This window comes from Phycodurus eques, chromosome 3, assembly GCF_024500275.1.
Source record: "Phycodurus eques isolate BA_2022a chromosome 3, UOR_Pequ_1.1, whole genome shotgun sequence".
NCBI classification, from domain to species: domain Eukaryota; kingdom Metazoa; phylum Chordata; class Actinopteri; order Syngnathiformes; family Syngnathidae; genus Phycodurus; species Phycodurus eques.
Genome location: NC_084527.1, coordinates 3824318 through 3845016, shown reverse-complemented (window position 1 = coordinate 3845016; position 20699 = coordinate 3824318). Strand labels below are relative to the sequence as shown.

The 20699-nt window shown below is 40.2% G+C and overlaps 3 protein-coding genes across 10 annotated transcripts in view; 1 reads left to right on the top strand and 2 right to left on the bottom strand.

Annotated features, from left to right (window-relative positions):
* Positions 1 to 138: 138 nt before the first annotated feature.
* Positions 139 to 10908, bottom strand: LOC133399534 (E3 ubiquitin-protein ligase NEURL3). Its single transcript, XM_061671101.1, has 7 exons — positions 10888 to 10908; positions 10698 to 10721; positions 10199 to 10279; positions 9700 to 9780; positions 8561 to 9077; positions 7678 to 7800; positions 139 to 7574 (listed from the first exon to the last, which is right to left on the bottom strand). Exons 1-7 carry the CDS (start codon positions 10906 to 10908, stop codon positions 7408 to 7410), a joined length of 1014 nt encoding a protein of 337 aa, XP_061527085.1. The 3' UTR covers positions 139 to 7407.
* A 2171-nt stretch (positions 10909 to 13079) lies between these two features.
* On the top strand, positions 13080 to 14964 carry nkx6.3 (NK6 homeobox 3). The gene is made up of 3 exons (XM_061673281.1): positions 13080 to 13473; positions 14271 to 14437; positions 14737 to 14964. The coding sequence occupies exons 1-3, from the start codon at positions 13080 to 13082 to the stop codon at positions 14962 to 14964; spliced, it is 789 nt and encodes a 262-aa protein (XP_061529265.1).
* A 2091-nt stretch (positions 14965 to 17055) lies between these two features.
* The window catches only part of inpp5l (inositol polyphosphate-5-phosphatase L), a 14959-nt gene continuing 11315 nt past the window's right edge, over positions 17056 to 20699 (bottom strand). The window contains exons 14-16 of one of the 8 annotated variants that reach the window (XM_061671495.1): positions 20626 to 20694; positions 20467 to 20545; positions 17056 to 18638 (exon numbers count right to left, since the gene is read on the bottom strand). In XM_061671495.1, the coding sequence (XP_061527479.1) occupies positions 20504 to 20545; positions 20626 to 20694 (111 nt within the window). In that variant the 3' untranslated portion in view covers positions 17056 to 18638; positions 20467 to 20503. Of the gene's footprint in view, positions 20695 to 20699 lie in introns of all 8 variants that reach the window. The other 7 variants (XM_061671497.1, XM_061671494.1, XR_009768252.1 and 4 more) reach the window with 7 other exon arrangements.

Sequence of the window (20699 nt, the reverse complement as noted above, 5' to 3'; positions counted from 1 at the left end):
ATGGGTCCAAATAAACCCTTTGAGCGACAAAACATTATTTATGCATTGGCTTGTTAAGTGTAAAGTGTTGATTTCCCCAAAGAGAAAATACCCAGAGAAAGATCTTTCTTCAACCATACCTTTAGTTTGGGTTTCATGGCTGTATTTACATACATCATACATCATTGCATACATACATTTATATGACGTCATTGATACAAAAAGACATTGGCTATCGGATAATGAACAACGCAAACAAACGCAAACATTAAACAGCGCATACATGTACATCTTAATACATTTAAACAGTGTCAAAAGGTTAATTTAGTTTCACATTCAAAAGGGGACACTCATAGAGATGCACGACACATACTCAGAGTATGTATACTCCGAATATTGCATATTTCGTCTTATAATTGTGATGTTTATAGCTTACAGCAAATGAAAGTGTCAAATTCACCATCTCTCGAAACTAAAATATTATGTAACACACAATCCTGAAACAATACAAATGATTATTCATGTTGAAATGTTTAATGACTATATAATGTATGAGTACCAAAATAAACAGACTTTTCTACCATATTCTAATCCATTGAGATGTACACTACCTGTACTTTATTATTTCCCAGACTAAAAGTGCCTTTTGTTCATGTTCAAGAAATACAGTAGAGCTTCAAATTACCAGTGCTGCTGTTGGATTTATCTCACCAAACATTATAATGAATAAACACAAAAGGAATGAAGACGTTGGTCATTTTACTCATGAGGAGGGCGCATGGGAGATTGTTCAGATTACAGCCTCTCAACACGCTCTAAACAATCTCTCCCGTCGCTCCTGCATTTATTTGAAAATAGGGAGGTTTCTAAGTTTACAAGACATAACGTACTAAGCTACAAGACACAACACACTAAGGGTAGGGTTTCAAGGTGAAAACATGGCACCTGCCACGTCCCGGCCACGTCCTTCTCTCAGATGATTCCTGCTGAGTCATCTTCTTGAAGGCGAGACATCTTTCTTTCTAAACATTGTCCATAATACTAATGCAAGCTAAGCAAATAAATGATAACTTCTACAATATATCTAACATTTCCCTCCTGTTTATCATGTATTTGCACAAATTCTCATATCATCTTACAGTCACTTCATTTCGATTTTTTAACTGTAGAATCATTTTTATGAAACAAATACATTTATACTCAGAGTAAATTTGTCATACATGAATTTTGTAGTTTAAACATCGTAATCATCTGAATCAGGAAACAAATCAGTTAAAGCAAAATCATCATCATCATCATCATTATCTTTATCATCAAACAGTAATGGATACATCATCTCCATACGGTTCTCCATGGGGTTATGGCTGTGGTGATTAATTTACTGATTAAAGCCCGAATGCATGGGATACAACAACATCCACAAAATGTCAGAATGGCTGCAAAAACAGCAATTGATATCAATATTGGTGAAATTAGGGTTTTATATTTACCAAAAACGCCCCTCCAGCTGTCCCACAAGGAGTGTTGATTGAGGGTCCGTAGACCATCGATGGCTCTGGTCAAGCTGCCATCTGAAGCAGTATTGTTTGTTCTCCAAACATACCGCAAACACCTCCCTCTCTTGCGAGGAGTGTGTCGACAGCTATGCGGTTTTGGAACGTCCTTGAAGAGGTAGCTTTGAGCTGCTCATGCACAGCTTCCAACCCACTCTGAGTCCAATTTCCTAATCTCTGTACATTGAAGTGGATATAGTTTATCCCATCAACATTTTTATTAATCGTACACCACCAGCATATGAAGTCCTCCTGCAACTTGGTCAGCTAATTTGTATTGATTAGGAACCCCATGAGGAACACCTATGGCGTTGATGTATATTTTATGTTGGATAATTTTGCCTCTGCCAGGATAAATCTATTTTTTGTCTATGTTCGAGATTGGACAAAAACATTGGTGCCCTTTCCATTAAATCTTGAACAGGCATAGGGTATACTGACACATGCAATATCAAAGTGATAATAGTTCACAATCCAGATCTTTAGGTAATCTATCAAACAGTCTATCATCTCCGGACCACCACCAGCTGCTGCTCCGTGATACTGGCATAAATTTTGGTCCGACTTTTAAGGTTACTTTACACCGTGTGTCGTTAAGTGGTCCTATTTTTTTTTTTTTCCTTTACTAATCATGTTTATACAAGTGAAATTATTCGGTGCTACTAAAATAGAATTTTGTCCCGAAACTCCTGTGACTACAAGGAACCAATCATAAGTAGTTATGTTATTAACCATTAAAATGTGTTCACTTTTCTTTGAAGTTTTTTAATGGCATTTCTGGTTCAACACGGTTGCCATAACACAATGCTACTCGGAAGTGGGGATCTTTTCCGCCAGAATATGCCCACAAACTCATCATCAAACACACTGGGTGACTTGATTTGTATTTCAATATTAAACTATGGGCCATTTTGCTTATGTTAAACTTCTTTCTATATTCTTTTGCTATTTTTTTGTGACCAACTGGACCATTCATAACCTGTTTCACCTATCCTCAATTCTGCCCATTCTCTTGAGCATCATTGGTGAGAGCCGCATATGGAATTATGATTAAAGTATCTTGATTTTGGGGGGCACAAAATATTAAACTGTTTTGCCGCTTTTGGAGGTCATGCCCACAGTTCTGATCATCAACTGTACTCCTTTTGGTACGAGTTAATGCTTCCAAATTTTTTATTATTGGGTTGGTCATATTGGTCCAGTTGGTAGGTGATTTCCTATCTAAAAAATGCGTTGTATCATTTATGGTGGGACGTCATGTACCACAAAACAAAATCAACACTATAGTAACCAAAGTTGCTATGTAACAACTCATCGAATCTCGTAACCAACGCGGGTGTGTCATTCTGCTGAGTTCTCACTAAACGGGTCGGTGTCTTTTTTCTTCACTGACCAGCAAGCGTTTTCAGAATCTACACATCTGCTCCCGCTCCGTTATCAGACTTTTGCTCACCTTCCCTATTTGAGTACTCAGCTGAAATGACTCTTTTACAGTGTGTTAAATGAACCCACGTGTTTCTTTCTGCTATTTTTTATTGTCCCATTCATTCTTTCCACGAGACCTGCACTCTGAGGGTGGTGGTAAGCACAATGGTTTTTCAAATTGATGTGGAACATGGTTCCTATTTTATTGATTATTTGATTTACAAAATGAGTCCCATTATCACTGTAAATGGTTTCAGGTATGCCATATTTTGGAATGATGTCTTTACATAGTGCTTTTGCCACCGTCAGAGCATCAGGTGATTTTGTTGAGAATAATTCGATCCATTTAGAAAATGCATCTATGATAACCAAACAATACTTTTTTCCTTCACTTTGGTTTAATTCAATATTCCTCTCCTGGGCCTCAAATTGCCTTGTGGATTATACCTAGCACAAATCATACATGCTCTACAAATTATTATTATTATTATTATTATTATTATTTTAATAGGAATTAAAACCATAAGTTGTATAATATTGATTTATCTGTCTTACCATCCCTCCTGTTGAGACATGTGACACAGCATGGCTCAATATAGCAGCCCATTTGAATAGTTTTTTTTTTTTTTTTTTTTTTTTTTCTCTTTGCTAATGTAAATTTCATTTTGTAGTTTTGCACTTTGAATTGCGTTCTTGTTGTGGAACCCTCTTACTGGCTATCAGTATAGATTGTACCATCTTTATTTATTTTTAGTTTGCATGCCTCGGTTAATGCTACTAATTCAGCAGTTTGTTCGGCCAATTCCTGACAATCATGCTGCGTGCCTTCATCAGGTAAGGGTGTTAGCGTGGCTGGATTTAAGGTTGTGCATCGCTCAACAGTCAAATGTGGTTGTGACAGCAAGATGGCCATGCAAGATAAATATTTTGCAGGTGTTAAAAACGCCATATTGGTTTCCAATAGGAGAGCAGACCCTGTATGTGGGTCCTTAAGAGTTAATGGATGAAATAACACAATCGTGGAACTGCTCTCTACTGCCATTGAAGCTGCCACAACTGCTCTGACACAATGCAGTAATGCACACGTCACGTTGTCCAATTTAGTCAAAAAATAAGCCCATTTTTCTTAGTATATCACCGTATTGTTGTGTAAGTACGGAGGTCATGTCATAGCTTTTACAATCTACAATTTGAATGAATGTTTTATCATTAAATTTGGAAGGCCGAGCGCAGCCCTGGACACCAAATGTTGTTTAATGTCACAGAAGGTCTTTTCCGCCTCTGTATTCCATAGAACAGGTGATGTCATTTTAAGGTTTGCTTCATACATAAATTTTGACAATGGTGCAATAATTTCTGCATAGTTTTGAATCCATGCTCTCCCTTAATTTGTCAGACCTAAAAATGACATCATATGTTTCTTTGTTTGTGGTTTAGGGTTTTTTCAAACTGTAGCTTTTCTGCCTTCTAATATAGTCCTTCCTCCTACACTTAGATTATGTACCAGATATTTGACTTGTTTTTTTACACCATTGCAATTTATTCTTGTTAACTTTATGTCCCTCCTCTGCTAGATGACACAGTAAGGCTAATGAATCTTTGCATGTCGCGCCCTCCTGGGGGAGTGAATTTAGACATGCTTGTTATTATTACTTGTGAATAAATGGTTGGACTTTCACAGTAACCTTGTGGTAATCTAGTAAAAATATATTTTCTCCCTCAAATTTAAATGCAAACCAAATTTGACTGTTCTTTTCTATTGGTATAGAAACGAAAGCATTGCTTATGTCAATATTTCTTCATCAATTTCAGTGAGGATCATTTGGTCCAATCATACAGGATGCATGTGTCTCCCTTCATCAGCCTGCGTTGTCCAAAACATCGCATTCCTGATTAGACCAGTTGACGCACTGTATTCCAGTTTGTTTTCTATTTGTCGCCAATCATTTGTCTCCTATCCTTGTTTCAGTAATGTTCCCACATGTTTCCATTGTGACCCATAATCTTTGCACAATGAAATACGTGGGACACTTGTATTTTTATACAGTTCCTTTAATTTGTCCAGTAAAATAATTCCTGCCGCGACTTTTGCTTCATTGTCTGAGTACAGATAATCTACAGTAATTTTATCAGGTGTCGCATATCGTAACTTGTTTTCATATACTGGGTCTTGCATTGGCGTGTTTTTGTACCACAGTGTTATATGCAGCTCATCATTGTTTTTTTTTTTATCTTCTATTTGTGTGATAAGCTGCAAGGCTGCAGACAACAGGGCCTCTCCCATGTTTAACGGTGGTTTGTCTGGGATATCGATTGTATAATAGAATGTACTCTCTCTGTTTTCTAGTGTCATATAGAGGTTGTCTCTTTTTAATTCATGTTTTCGTTTCACTACAATATTTTTATTTGAAGATGGAATGAGTATAAGTCCTAGTTGGAATAAGCCATCTCTTCCCAACAAATTCACAGGGCACTCCGGGACTTTGAAAATTGGCATTTTACAAGTTCTCCCCTGAGGGAGAACTCTCTCTAATCCACACAGGCTCAAGTTCAAGTTCCATGGCAAAAGTAATTTGCGTATTTGCAGATTTAACTATTGCCTTATGTCCCGATAGTTTGGAACCTGGGATCTTTTCCCTACATGCTTTTGTATCGCAAGGAAATTTCATTTCTTTCCCATTTATTGACAAGGTTATTTCAGGTTTTTGTTTTTTTGTGTCCAAACTCAGAATGTCCTGTAAATTGAAATCCACTTCCTCATTCTCTGTAATAATTAAACAAGAGGATTTGTTGAGTTGGGAATCAGGTTGGCTTAGTCATGCGGTTGTTTCTCCGTATTCTCTGTTATTTTTCTTAGGGCAGTTACGTGCGATGTGGCCTTTATCTCCACAGCACCAACAGATGGTATTATCATAACATTTTCGACCATATCTTACTCTGCTGCGTCCTCTAAAATTATCTCCCTCTTTGCCTCGATAGTATTTATTTTTCTCCTATCCTTTTTCTCTTTTAGACGCCATGTTTAGCCAAAAAGTAAGTCGTCAAATCCATCTTTTTCCATTTGTGATATATTATTTTTTGTGTCGACCCTCTATTTTGTTTCGAAGTTGAACTAATTTTTGCGAATTTAGCTAGCCAGCGAAACCGTATTTGGTTATCCGCGTGTTTAAATTTTTTATTTTGGAAGGGTTTTGAAGTTGTACGCATTTCCAATCTTTACACGTCAGGCTTTCTGTTGGATTCGTTTTATTGTTATTGTTTCCCATTTTTGTGAATTTGGAAGTCAGTTTATTCGCACCTAGAGTGACCTAATACTGACTTTATTCAAACAATGACTGGGTGACAATGAATGTCTGAGTTATGGTAAACCTCAACCTTCTACCCCAAATGGGGCGGAGGATTCTTGCCTCTGCTTCCAAACTCAGTTGTCACTTACAATCCAGTCTCTTACATCCATACTTTTACACACACACACACGAAATTAGTAACGTTTTAACAAACACACGAAAACATGGAAACACGAAAACACAAAGGCACGGAATTTTAAGTACGTCTAGGACTCCGCCGTCCTTTATTTTTTGAATTATTTTTTTTTTTTTTATTTTAACACGGAATTTTAGCACGTATAGGACTCCGCCGTCCATGCGGAATTTGTAGGACTCCGCCGTCCATGCGGAATTTGTAGGACTCCGCCGTCCATGCGGAATTTGTAGGACTCCGCCGTCCATTTACTTGCCAGTGACTAGTATTACACAAGGTTTATTTCGCCGCAGACTTCTTTGTCGCGCGATACATTCACTCTTTAAAAAAATTAAAAAATTTAACTCACCAGTCGTCTTCAATCCTGTGGATTGTCGTCAACCTTCAGATCCCAGTTGAGGAGTACGAAGACCAGTCCCGGAAAGGGTCTCAATTGCCGTGGCCACGGTCTCTTAACTGGGTGTCGGCTCCACAACTGGAATCCTCGGGTGTGTTGACATCCGGCTCGAAGGACCAATTTAATGTTGGATTTATCTCACCAAACATTATAATGAATAAACACAAAAGGAATGAAGACGTTGGTCATTTTACTCATGAGGAGGGCGCATGGGAGATTGTTCAGATTACAGCCTCTCAACACGCTCTAAACAATCTCTCCCGTCGCTCCTGCATTTATTTGAAAATAGGGAGGTTTCTAAGTTTACAAGACATAACGTACTAAGCTACAAGACACAACACACTAAGGGTAGGGTTTCAAGGTGAAAACATGGCACCTGCCACGTCCCGGCCACGTCCTTCTCTCAGATGATTCCTGCTGAGTCATCTTCTTGAAGGCGAGACATCTTTCTTTCTAAACATTGTCCATAATACTAATGCAAGCTAAGCAAATAAATGATAACTTCTACAATATATCTAACAGCTGCGCATTTACCTAAAGAAAGAGTCCATAAAAGAATTGTCAACAGACATCTCAGTGTTCGAATGGCGCCGTTATTCTCTTCCCGCACAGGGGGCACGTGCCGAAAAGCCACAAGACTTGCTGGTAGCACGCGACGCACAAACAGCGGTGGCCACAAGGCAGAGAGCGGTTGGCTTCCAGTTCCATGCACGCCACACACGTCATCACTTCTCCGCCCTCTGTCGTCAACAGACAGGAAGCACAGTGAGGGGGGGGGGGAACGTCACAGTTTGCGGTGCGATCACGTCGATCGCATCTATGAAGACAAGCGTACGTTCCTACCCGTTATCAGCGGCAGGTCGTGGCGGGAGCCGTTGTCAGACGTCGACGAGCCCGTGACGAAAACCGGCGAGGGCAGATGCTGGCATGACCTCCTGGTGAAAAACATTCCGCGGATCTCGGAACCTGCAGCAAAAACGGGGCAGGGTTTCTCAGGAATGAGGCGGAGAATTCAAACAGCTACACCAGGGGTGTCCAAACGGCGCCCCGGGGGCCTACATGCGGCCAGACGTCTGCTTTCTACAACCCGCCACAAATGTAAAAACTAGCAAATGACATGGCCCGTGTCATTCGCTTGCGTCGGGCTATACTTTCTACTCTACACTTGGTGGCAAGCGAAGAGATGAGAAAAAGAAATCGGATCTCATTTCTCACTTTCTTGTTTTCCACCTATCACACACGATTCGGTAAGACGCGCCTCTGCGACTCTTTGGCGCGCAGCAATGCACTTGATTTTGCTGATTGTCGGAGGTAGCAGCATGAAAATGTTTCCACGGAGTTTCTGCTTTTCTACAATTGCGAAATGCATTCATAAAAATAAAAAAACACATGTACAACTAAAAGAGTGCCGTAACGCCCCATGAATAAAGATAATTCTGCTGCTGCTCAGTACAGGGGCGGAACTATTCTAGTGGGTTACAAGGGCCCCAGACCCCCCCCAAAAAAAAAAAATGAAAACAAACTTTTTTGCTTCATCACCTGACAAGTATAATGTCAGTAAAACCATTTATAATTTCTTTACATGTGTTTACATAGACTGAGGGATCCATTTGAGCGCGTCAAAGCGGCTCTTGCATCCTTCCATTTTTCTGTACGCGGCCCTTGGAAGAAAACGTTTGGACACCCGTGGGCTATATTCAGGCTGCACGGCAAACGTGAAACCTACCCAAGAGGAGAACGGAGGTTGTCTGTCCATAAACGTCAATCATGGCCCACAGACGCCTCGTCATGCACACTCCTGTTAATAGCTTGCACCGGTGGCCTCCCCGCGTTGAAACGTACAAACTGCCTGCGGTCGTCACCCAGAACTCCAACACGGATCCCGTCAGACAAAGGTCTTTGCACAGGGCAGCGGCCCAGTGACCGGAGGTGTCAGTGAGGTCAGGGATGGCAAATTTGGGCAGGGGCAGAGATCGGGAATCTGGCGGAACGTTGGTGAAGCCCACTCGCAACGCTCCGTGCCATTTGGCGTCGTGGCTCTCGACCCGCAGCCGAATGCGCTCCAGGATCCTCACGGGCCGCTCGCTGAACACCACGCCGTTTTTGAATTGGCTGAACCTCTTTGCGAGGCGATTGTCCTGACTCAGTTGGATGTTGTCTCCTACGGCCCTGGGATGGTACGTCAGAGGACCGAGGCACCGGAAACCGCATTTTTGCGACATCTCTCGCTCAACATCTGCAATCTAAAATTGTAGAAGATTAGATGCATGATGCCGTCATTTGATTTGTATCAGACTCCAAAGGTTTCACTTATAATCAATGTTGTAATAGAAAGAAAGTGGAAAAAAAAGTGGTCTCTTCTTTCAAGACTACATTGTACTTTCCACTTAAACTGTACGCTAGCCTCCATCCCGTAAAGAAGATGATACAACGACACGTCGAGGTCCCTGGGTGGAAGTCCAAAGGAAAATTAGGAGAATAATTAACTAAGTTGCACTAATTACAGCAAGGTGATGACAAGATCTGCACGTCTATATATATATATATATATATATATTATATATTAGACATCCACAAATGGAATTTGTTTTTGTCTGAAAGGTATTCATTTAGCAATTTTTGTATGATTATAATTGTAGCGCGTCATACTGAGAAGTGTTTTTCATTTCCAGTATTTAGCTACATTAGAGGAGCAAAAAGCTGTAGTGGAATTCATGTGGTGGCTAAACAAATATTTTTTGGTCAACAAAACGTACGCAGTATCGGATTATAAATCATGCAAAATCAGATTTGACTGTATTTATTCATGACGTGTAAACAGTGTAATGTATTCAGTGTAAAGTTGTGTGTAAATGGAAAACTCACCAGCCTCCGGAAGTTCCTCGTGATCTGGACGCGGAAGTTTGAAGAACAATAAGAAGATGATACAACGACACGTCGAGGTCCCTGGGTGGAAGTCCAAAGGAAAATTAGGAGAATAATTAACTAAGTTGCACTAATTACAGCAAGGTGATGACAAGATCTGCACGTCTATATATATATATATATATATATATTATATATTAGACATCCACAAATGGAATTTGTTTTTGTCTGAAAGGTATTCATTTAGCAATTTTTGTATGATTATAATTGTAGCGCGTCATACTGAGAAGTGTTTTTCATTTCCAGTATTTAGCTACATTAGAGGAGCAAAAAGCTGTAGTGGAATTCATGTGGTGGCTAAACAAATATTTTTTGGTCAACAAAACGTACGCAGTATCGGATTATAAATCATGCAAAATCAGATTTGACTGTATTTATTCATGACGTGTAAACAGTGTAATGTATTCAGTGTAAAGTTGTGTGTAAATGGAAAACTCACCAGCCTCCGGAAGTTCCTCGTGATCTGGACGCGGAAGTTTGAAGAACAATAAGAAGATGATACAACGACACGTCGAGGTCCCTGGGTGGAAGTCCAAAGGAAAATTAGGAGAATAATTAACTAAGTTGCACTAATTACAGCAAGGTGATGACAAGATCTGCACGTCTATATATATATATATATATATATATTATATATTAGACATCCACAAATGGAATTTGTTTTTGTCTGAAAGGTATTCATTTAGCAATTTTTGTATGATTATAATTGTAGCGCGTCATACTGAGAAGTGTTTTTCATTTCCAGTATTTAGCTACATTAGAGGAGCAAAAAGCTGTAGTGGAATTCATGTGGTGGCTAAACAAATATTTTTTGGTCAACAAAACGTACGCAGTATCGGATTATAAATCATGCAAAATCAGATTTGACTGTATTTATTCATGACGTGTAAACAGTGTAATGTATTCAGTGTAAAGTTGTGTGTAAATGGAAAACTCACCAGCCTCCGGAAGTTCCTCGTGATCTGGACGCGGAAGTTTGAAGAACAATAAGAGTTGAGCTGCTCTCATGAAACACTAACAATCAATATCCCAAAAGAGATGAAAGGGGAGGGGCTGAGGGAGGTGGCCACATTTTGGAAATTTACTCAATGACAGCATGCCAATGTGTATACACGTGCGTATATTTACATTCGTGTGTATCCGGGTCATATCGTAAATTACACAGTTCTACTCTATTCTAAATGTGAGCGCGACTCGTATGGAATAGGACTTGCAGGACGGCAGTTATTTGGGGGGGTGGGAGGGTTTGTTGCGTAAAACACATGCAAAGTCACACGGCCCAGAAACTGGTCTCGGTCCCATGCTGGAGAGAGGGAAGGCCACATTTCGAAACTGAAAGTATGGCTCGAGCCAACCTCCTCATTCCGATTGGCTGTCGGCTGAGACCATGTGACAGGGAAAGGCCGTGAACGGAAGGTAGTTGGAATGACATCGTGGGAGGAGGAAAGTTACAAGTTTACTGTGTGCTTTACTTTTGACTGTGATCAACAGTCACATGACTGTTTCTGGGAAACACAGCAATTCCTGCAAGACATCGTTTGCTGCCTCTCAAGGAATGGATCACTGTCAACATGCACAAACATGAAAAGGAATTTCTTTTCAGTGTTAGCGCATGAATGCTGACACAATACACTTCAGTGTGTCGCTATCAAAGCAATATTTTGGACATTGTTGCCCGTCCTCGTGATTGTTATTGATTTCCGTGTGTTCATCCCAAAGGTGTCTAACGGGGGTTGAGGTCAGCTGAGGTCAAGTTCTCATTCAAGCGTGCTGTCGTGGACCTTGCCTGGCACTGGGGCACAGAAAAGGGTCTTCCCGGCACGCAGTTGTCCAAAACAATGAACTTATGATGGAATGTTGTTTCTTCGCTAACACAAAAAAGAATATCAAATTATTCAAGCTTGTACTAAATTAAGGACATTAGTGTGTGTTGTATTGTATGAATTATTTACACCCTTTTACTTCCTAATGTTATGTTACATAAAGGAGAGCCTACACAAAGACAAATTAAAATTGAGGTTTGGAAAACGTACCAAAAAAACAAAAACAAAAATGACATTCACCACGACCAGAAAAACATTGTATTCCCTAAGTGACACTCATCATTGCATTTTATGTACATTTATATATAAGTCCTGTTGGCAGCTTCAATGGTTCTTGCACAATCTGTACCAAAATTTCAAATTGGCATAAGATATCTTGATTGCGATTCTAAGGTAAACATTCCCTTTATCATTGTAAAGTTGAATTACTGTCTTACCCTTTACATCTTTTGTACAAATATGTAATATATCTTGTACAGTGCATATTGTGTATTTTGTGCATTTCTCTTTTTTTTTAAGGGATCTGCTGGCTTACTCTGCCAAATTCAAAATATCTTATCTTTCGACGATTAGAAATGTTGGTACAGATATTTGTAATAAATAATAACATTGCGATATTGCACGCATTGCTTTTGTTGGCAAGCCCCTTTTTATCAGTAACTAGAACAACTGTTGAACAAACTATTTTCTTTGGTTTCTTATATGTAAACTAGTTATTCATCCATTTGTTGCGTACAATATATGTATTAATATGATGAGTTGATTAAACATTTCGGGAAACCATGGTATTTGTTTTCAGCGCTCAATATATGTGTGACATGCAGGGGGCCCAAATGACTTTTCCAAGAGGCCACCGCCAGAAAAACAACACAAATAAAATCAGAAGACATCCCATCATACGTGCTTGTTTGTTGTTCGAGGACGCCGTTGTGATCACGATGTATGTCGCAGAGCAGTGCACTCGAAAGTCACACAAAAACATTTCAATGGTAAAAGACGTTTCCTGAGAGGCAAAACGAGGCTCAAGTGTCTCTCCCTCAAACACGCCAGGCCGTCGAGACAAATCAACTTGTTCCCACCCCACCTGCTCCAAATATCATTACTCTGCAGCCGCCCAATTACAGGCCCGGCCCTCTCCAAGCAACCAATGGCGAGGCCCAGCGGTTCTGACCAATCCCAGGCTGCATTCCGATGTGGCCTGTCTTTATCAATGTGCCGGTCCAGATGTCCACATGCTGCTTATGTATGATATGCGGGGGGGGGGGAGGAGCTGCGTCAGTTGCAAGCGCTGTCTCATTCGGACCGACGGCCTCGCTCGCTCGCTATGGCTGCCGAGAGGCGAGGGCCAACGGTGACCGTTTGATCTCGTCTGTCAGCATTTGGACCTCACGAGAGACGCCGAGAGATACGGCACCAAAACCTGACCTGTTTGTGCGGTAGGTCATCGAGGTGGTCCTGACTGGATCTGACTGGAGTTGGGTGAGACTAACCCTTCCCATGGATCCAAACATCCAAAGTACTTTCCTGTTCAACAACCAGTTTACTTCCGAGCTCAAGGCGCCGGTATGCCAGTACTCGGTACCAAACTCTTTCTACAAGCTCAACGCGGGCCTCGTCAGCCAGCTGCCACCGGGGACCCCTCATGGCATCAGTGACATTCTGAGCCGCTCCATGGCGGGGGCGGGCTCGGCGGGCGCCGCCGACTCCCTGCTCTCCGGCTACTCCGGCCCGGCCGTCTCCGGCGCGTCCGTGTATTACAACCGAGACTACGGCTCCGCCTTGAACGGTTTGGCCAAGCCCGGCGCCGAGTGGCCCATGAAGGGTCGCGGTGTGAACTGCTGGGCTGAGAGCGGCTGCGACTGGAGAGGAACCAAGCAGCAGTGTGCCAACAGTGAGTCCAAACGCCACACGCACACACACACACACACACAAAGTAATGACATGCAATACATGATTTGATCTCAGCAAAATGATCTGTCAATAGGAAGGAACATTTCATTTCTTAAAACAAGAAAACACAGCTAGCCTCAATAAACCTCACCCATGTCTTAAAACTAGTGCGTTTACATGATCTACATCTATCCAACTGTGCTATTTATTATTTTGAGCTACACTTACTCATAGGCAACAATACATTTTCAATAACAAGTTATGATTCCTTAATAAAATTGTTATGGAAAACAAATGCTTGAAGCATGTAAAATGCTTCGACACAAAAGTAACCTGGTAAGAAGAAATATTGCGGCTGACAAAGAACAAGCCTATTTTGCCTTGATTTGCGACATCTAATCTTGCTTACATTTTTGTTTTTGCAGTGCCGCTGGTCCAGCTCGTCGCAATTAGTACTTATTACATTAGTTTATAAGAGAGCCAATATAAAAAACAAAAATATTCCTGAAAGTATTGGTTTTGATCAACATCCTTTTTTTATGTGACCGTAACGTATAGCTCTTGTATTGAATCTCGTTATAATATGCACGTCCTAATGTTGTCGCTGGTGAATGTCAATTGTCTTTTGTTGTATTTTATATATATATATATATATATATATATATATATATATATTAGGGATAACGTAATTTGCCTTCAACTCACTCACAAGTGATCAAGCACTTGTCTTATTCCTCCAAAATAAATGTCATGGCGACGGTTCGTTTTTTGGTTTTTTTTTTTTTTTTTTTTCCTCAGGCGGTCACCTGGGCGAGTTGTCGGCTCGGAAGAAGCACACCAGGCCCACGTTTAGCGGGCATCAGATCTTTGCTCTGGAGAAGACCTTTGAGCAGACCAAGTATTTGGCCGGTCCCGAACGGGCCAGACTGGCTTATTCTCTGGGCATGACTGAATCTCAAGTCAAGGTGAACGTCACATTTGATGTCGTAACTGAGCCCCATATGTAAAGGGTTTACGGTTTAGGGTTTGAAAATATTTTATAGGGGTTTTGGGAAGTGTTACGATTTTTTTTTTTTTTTAATCTTATTTCAGTCTTGGCCTTTCATTTTTTGTAGTCCTAATGAGACTGAAATAAACTAGAAGGGCCGTTTGTGGTTATGTAACTGTGTAATTAAGGGTAATTCTTGACAAAGTAGGACACAGATGACTTTTAAATTCTAACCCGTATGAGCCATTGTTACGGAACCTGTCCTCTACTCTGTAGGTTTGGTTCCAGAACCGCCGCACCAAGTGGCGGAAGAAGAGCGCGTCTGAGCCGAGCTCCACGCAGGCCCACGCGGGGCAGGCCGGCGAGGCCTCGGACAACGAGGCGGAGGACGAGGAGTACAACAAGCCCCTGGATCCGGACTCCGACGACGACAAGATCCGGTTGCTGCTACGCAAACACCGCAGAGCTTTCTCGGTCCTGCGCCTCGGGCCTCCCCACATGTGACGCCAGCTCGCTTGCGTAACACGTGTACCTGCGTGCGAAGCGGTGATTTGGACAAAAACGTGTTGGGGAGTAACTAATTACATGTAACGAGGTTACATAATTCAATTCGAAAATTCATGTCATTGGAATCCATTACATTACCGGGAGAAAATGTGTAATTAAGCTAAAGATGCTTTTGGAAATTTCCATGATTACAATTTGAGTTACTTTTGACAAATAGCCAAAAGCTCAGATTTTTCATTTCCTCCTTCTAAAGCTTCTTGTGATTGGCTCTCTCTGGTCATGTGCCATTCTGCCCGAGTCTCAAACGTGACATATTTTTGAGAGATTTTGGTTAGCCTCCGAGTAAAACTTTTCAACATATAAGTGAACATTGATTTTTGAACATTTTCATCTTTATAATTTGGGACTTTTTTATGGAATATCTGCGTTGTAATTTAAAACGATATTGTTTAAATTGTACAGGCTTGTCATTAGGTCAACAGCGTATGCTATGGTGGTATTCCACATGCTATACACATTTAATGCGACCAACACTTTTTTTAAATTGTGTGTTAACATTTCAGCGTGTTTTGTCGTTAGTTTATTATTTGTGTAAAGAACAAGTATGTGGTAAATTCCAAAATAATGATCTTTGGTTTTAATCCACTTTTTACAGGAAGCATCCAAGGGTGCTGATGATGCATTAAAAAAACAAAAAAGAATAATCCCAAATGTAACCAAATGTAATTAGTTATGTTACTTTCAGTACTTAATTGTTTGTGTTTTTTTTTTGTTTAGTTTGTGTTTTGATTTTTGTTTTGCTCACTTTCAGCAGAACAGAAACCACAAAGCAATGAGAAAGATTTCTGAAGAAAACAAACTTCAAATTTATTATGGTTGTTGTCCAAACTTTTAGGGGAACAAATATCTAATATCCAAAATTTGATGATATACTGCATTCTTATTGTGCTTGTAGCTTCAAGTGGTGTACAATAAAACTGCACTGTGTCATACCTAGAGGTTGCAAATGTTTTGGTTAACTTATATCGATAGATAACAACCTCTCAGTATGATGCAGTATAGTTCTACATCACTGCTAACATCACAATAATCATATTGTTAAATGAATATCTCTCTTGACAGTGTCAGTCAAAAGTAAAGGCAGTTGTTGGATACAAATCTCCCAATTGTGCAGTTGTACCAAAATGTTGTGGCTGGTAATGTAGACTGTAGATTATATATATATATATATATAGTCAAATACTTGTAAATAAAAACTACATAATGGAAACAACCTCATGTTATCACTGACTCCAGCAAAACATAACCGGGCAGCTCGGTGCTGTAATGTTAACAATTCTGCCTCACAGTCGAGAGGTTGTCTTTTTTTTTTTCCTCCGGGGACTCTGGCTTCCCACAACGTTCCCAAAACAGGCACCAAAGACTCGACAGGTAAATTGTTCATAATGTGTGCGGTTGTAATTCCACACAACCCCTGTTGTTGGCCTCAAAGTCAGCTGGGGAAAGGCTGAAGGAAATGGAGGGATGAATGGATGGATGGATAAAACTGAATTGCGTCGGTGAAAGATTTTGCCATACTTACAAATTATTATTTGTATTTTTGGGAAAATAGTGTCATTTCTCACATATTTCATAAGTGAACACAAATCATCTTGTGGTGTCTGCCAGGTGACAGTTAACATAAGTGAACTTGCCTTTTTTTTCTCTTTTCCCCCCCATGTACAGAAATCAATAAAAGCTGACCAGCTCATTGATCAAATAACCTTTGTGATGCCACATAGCTCACAATTCTGTACGGAGCAATATATGCTGGATATAACATATATTTGAAATCCCACAAACACAATCGTGCAGTAAATTCATGTAAATATCACATTGTCTTTTGAATTATTGACTGCCGATGATTTGTAGTGTGTTTGTGCTTTTGGATGCAGCATTTTCAGATACTGAACAATCGGGCTTCCGACTTGTGAGCTGTTCATTCTTGTGAGAATGCGTGAGGCCTCTCGTGGGCGCGCTGTCAAGGTCTTAAATTTAATAAATAAAAAAAAAAAAAAAAAAAAAAAAAAAAAAGGAAAATCAGCTCTACACTCTTGTACCAACCAGAAATATCATTTCTTTCCAGCTGCCTTTTTATTTGTATCCATCATGGCAAGTCTTCAGTCACATGCGCATACTGTTATTCAATAGAATGTGACAATGTACACACACAAAAATTCTTGGCTGAACATATATTGATTGCAGCAGTGGGCTTGTCACAAAAAAAAAAAAAAAACTTTAATCTGTATTAGTAATCACAGGAAAAAAAAAACTAAAAAATGAAATTAAAAATATATATTACAGTATATCACATTTACTCAAGTCTAACAATGAAGAAAACCACCAGTGCGCAATATATTGTACGACATGTGAGTGAAGCTTTAGTGAAGCCATGTAGAACATCAACGTGAGATACAGGACAGGATGTTTTTGGCAACAAAATAAGGAAGGTGCACCATAGCAAACAAAACCAAAACAAAACTGACTGGAGTTGCGGCCCTATTGAGGGGCTGCAGCAGACTACTCGCGGCCACCCGTCTGCCAAAATTCTTTGTACGCCCCTGCTCAGTCCTGAAAACTGTTTCCATATTGGAGTCACGGGCCACATTTAACGTTATTACAATGGAAGTCCCAAATTCTAATCTCGGCATCTCAATATTAACAGTGGTAAATTAATTTTTAAACTCGAACAAATTTATTTGGGGGGGGGGGTGCAGCCCCTGAATTTGGATACAGCTATATAGACTTTGTGCCCAGCAACAACATGAAACCAAACAAGTTTAAAAGGATACATTAAAAATAGCAAGATGCTAAGTGTGAAATGGAATAAAGCACTTTGTATACAGGGTTCATTGTATTATTTTTTTTTTAAACTCCATTATTTTAAGTATTTTCAGGACCCATTTTCAGCAGAGATAAAACACAAACTCATCCATATATTCATGTGTAGTTACCATGACTGGTATTCTTGATCGTTTTAAAAGAAATTATGTTTATAAGAAATGCAACAGTTTTCTAACAGCAGTTTCATGTTTCAACATTTGTCAGCTGTGTGACAATTTCGAGCACTTGAAACGGCAAAACTGCAAATATTTGAAAATAATACTTGTTACATGCCTTTTAGTGAATCGTACAGTGTCGCCCCCCCCTCCCCGGTCAAACATACAGTACATGTAACAGCTGTATGAAATTATTTGTGGCAGCCACAACTCAGAGAATTAAAAAAACAATGTAACAGTAAATACCTAAAAATAGAAAAATACAAAACAAAAGCACACGTTACAGTTGAAAGAAAAGCACATATACAGTTAAACATTCTATGGCTCATTAAATAAGTTCTGAACACACGGTAACAAAGTTACCTGACTAGAATAATAATAATAAAAACAATAATAATATATGTTTAGAGATTCATTGGTGAAGTTCAACTGGAGAGAGTCTGTAGATAATTGCTCATGCTAAAAAAAAAATATATATATATATATATAAATGTAAAAAGGTCACATGGAGGTGTTGAACTTGAAAGAACTTGTATCAGGATCGACCGTCTGTCATTTGACCTGCAATCGACTCCTACTTGTCTTTTATCCCACAGGTGCTGTGCCAGTTTTCTGAGGAGCATGTTGCTGCACCTTGAGAGAGACAAACCCACGCAACAACAACAACAACAAACATTCAATCAAAGTTACTTACATTACACCAGTGTACACGCACACACAAACACCTAAGATCTGAATTGACTTATAAAACAGGGGACCCCGTACATGATGTTAGCGCGTTCTTATTTTTCGACGGTGACCGAGACAGCACAGCACAGACTCAACGATCTGCCCACCGCCGATCAAAGTCTTGCACAATTAAACTCGACCTGTTTGCCGGGAGGTGCAATGCAGCAATGTGCTGCAGACGAGTGCGAGAGGAAGGAAAAAAGAAAAAAGAAAAGGCGGGCCATTAGCTCAATGTATTCTATTTTTCCAGGTAAGGCGGCATTTGAGAACAGATTCTCATTTGCAATGCCGGCGTGGCAGCACAGAGTAATCTTAATTCATGTAATGGGAGCGGGAGGGGGTGTTGCTTATCCAACTTCACTTCAATAACACATTTCAGACCAAATATTGTCATGTATTTGTTCATCTATCTACGCCAGTGACATAGTGTGACAAGGAGAGCAATGAACTGCTCTTCCGCTCGATAGCCGAATGTACACTTGAAATGTATATCCACCTGTGGCCATTCATACAACAGAATAATAGATTTGTGTTCAACCGAAGGCACAGATTTCACACGAAATACATTAGTGTGTTGATTGCGATGTATATTTATATACTTGCACAGTATGTTTCAGCGTACTGTATATGGTTTTTGTGACAATTTTGTTTGCTGGAGTATTGGGAGATTATTCAAATTTAAAATATGTGTCTTGACTCAATAAAGGTTGGCAAATACTGATGTAAAGTACTCCATCAGCAAAGTCCAGTCTGACTTCGCGCTGTTGACGGTCACCATTATTTGTTGCGCTTCCGTCGCCTTCACTCAGGTCGCTTCCTGATTGGCTATTTTGTTTTCAGGGGGCCCGGATGTCCACAGTGCCAACTACGCCCAACAGAATTTTTAATAATTGTAAATGATAAACATGTCGAACGTTTTATTTATCTTCAGATGATCAGGGCTTGTAAAATGCTTTGAATTTTTAACACTCTTGAGAGTCAATGATTAAGGTGCATTTCACAAAAAAAGCTACATTATTATTACAAGCGGAAAATCGGGCGCAAAATTGCTAAGATTATCTTGTTGTCATGATTTATTTTTGCATTATCGAGCGTAAAGTTCGGGCTTTAACCGTATGCATATTTATCTACGATGCGGCATATTTGGAGATTTTCATTGTGTAATTGATCATTCTTAGACTCAGACGTTTACTCTTCATACATTTTTTTGATAAACCCCAAGTTAAAATGTTAAGTGTTCATTTTTTTTTTAATTCTAAAAACTCTTAAAATGTTTATTTTATGAAGACACACATTCATGAACTTGTCCTGGCTTATCCGTTCCAGCCAAACATAAATTGTCTCTAATGTTAAATGCCTCATTAAAAAGTAAGTCATCCTCAATAAGGTTAATTTAACCCCCCCGTAAAAATGCCAATGTCCTGTCGGGTGCAATGTATTTCTCCCCAGGCGGCCGTCCAGATGGAAATGCGGGCCGAGGAAGCGGTGCGCTGTGTTGTGGATCCAGATTGACAGCGGAGAGGACGTAAAAGACAACAGCGAAAGGTGCTGATGGCACATGCACACAAAAGGAGAGCTGCTGTCCCGCTGCTCCTTCATCTTAGTTCATACGACGACGACGCGGGGCCCGTCGAGCTAACGCCTCTCGGGGGATCTCGACGAGATCGCTGCTCTCCCCTCCCCCGTCCCCGACACATGCCACGAACAGTAACGGTGCAATATGGACACGCACACAACACTCACTGGTTTACCACGGAGAAGATCCCGAGTCAATGTACATTTGTCTTCAGTGCGAAGAATAAGAAAACAGGCTGTTGAGGAGACAAAATGACACGTTAATGCCAACTCGGTGGGCCACTGCAGCATTCATGTTTCGACTAAATGTTTCTACCTTGTGATCTCCCATACAAACATTCGGGCCCACCGTGTCGTAAACAACGCTCTTCTCACCATCGGCGCCCTGCG

Excerpts from the sequence above, each read along its gene's own strand:
- nkx6.3 (XM_061673281.1), top strand. The coding sequence starts at position 13,080 with ATGGATCCAAACATCCAAAGTACTTTCCTGTTCAACAACCAGTTTACT. Across the intron at positions 13,474-14,270 it reads CAAGCAGCAGTGTGCCAACA|GCGGTCACCTGGGCGAGTTG; the intron begins GTGAGTCCAAAC and ends TTTTTTCCTCAG. Across the intron at positions 14,438-14,736 it reads TGACTGAATCTCAAGTCAAG|GTTTGGTTCCAGAACCGCCG; the intron begins GTGAACGTCACA and ends TCTACTCTGTAG.
- LOC133399534 (XM_061671101.1), bottom strand. The coding sequence starts at position 10,908 with ATGACCCGGATACACACGAAT. Across the intron at positions 10,280-10,697 it reads CGAGGAACTTCCGGAGGCTG|GGACCTCGACGTGTCGTTGT; the intron begins GTGAGTTTTCCA and ends ACTTCCACCCAG. Across the intron at positions 7,801-8,560 it reads AACCTCCGTTCTCCTCTTGG|GTTCCGAGATCCGCGGAATG; the intron begins GTAGGTTTCACG and ends TTTTTGCTGCAG.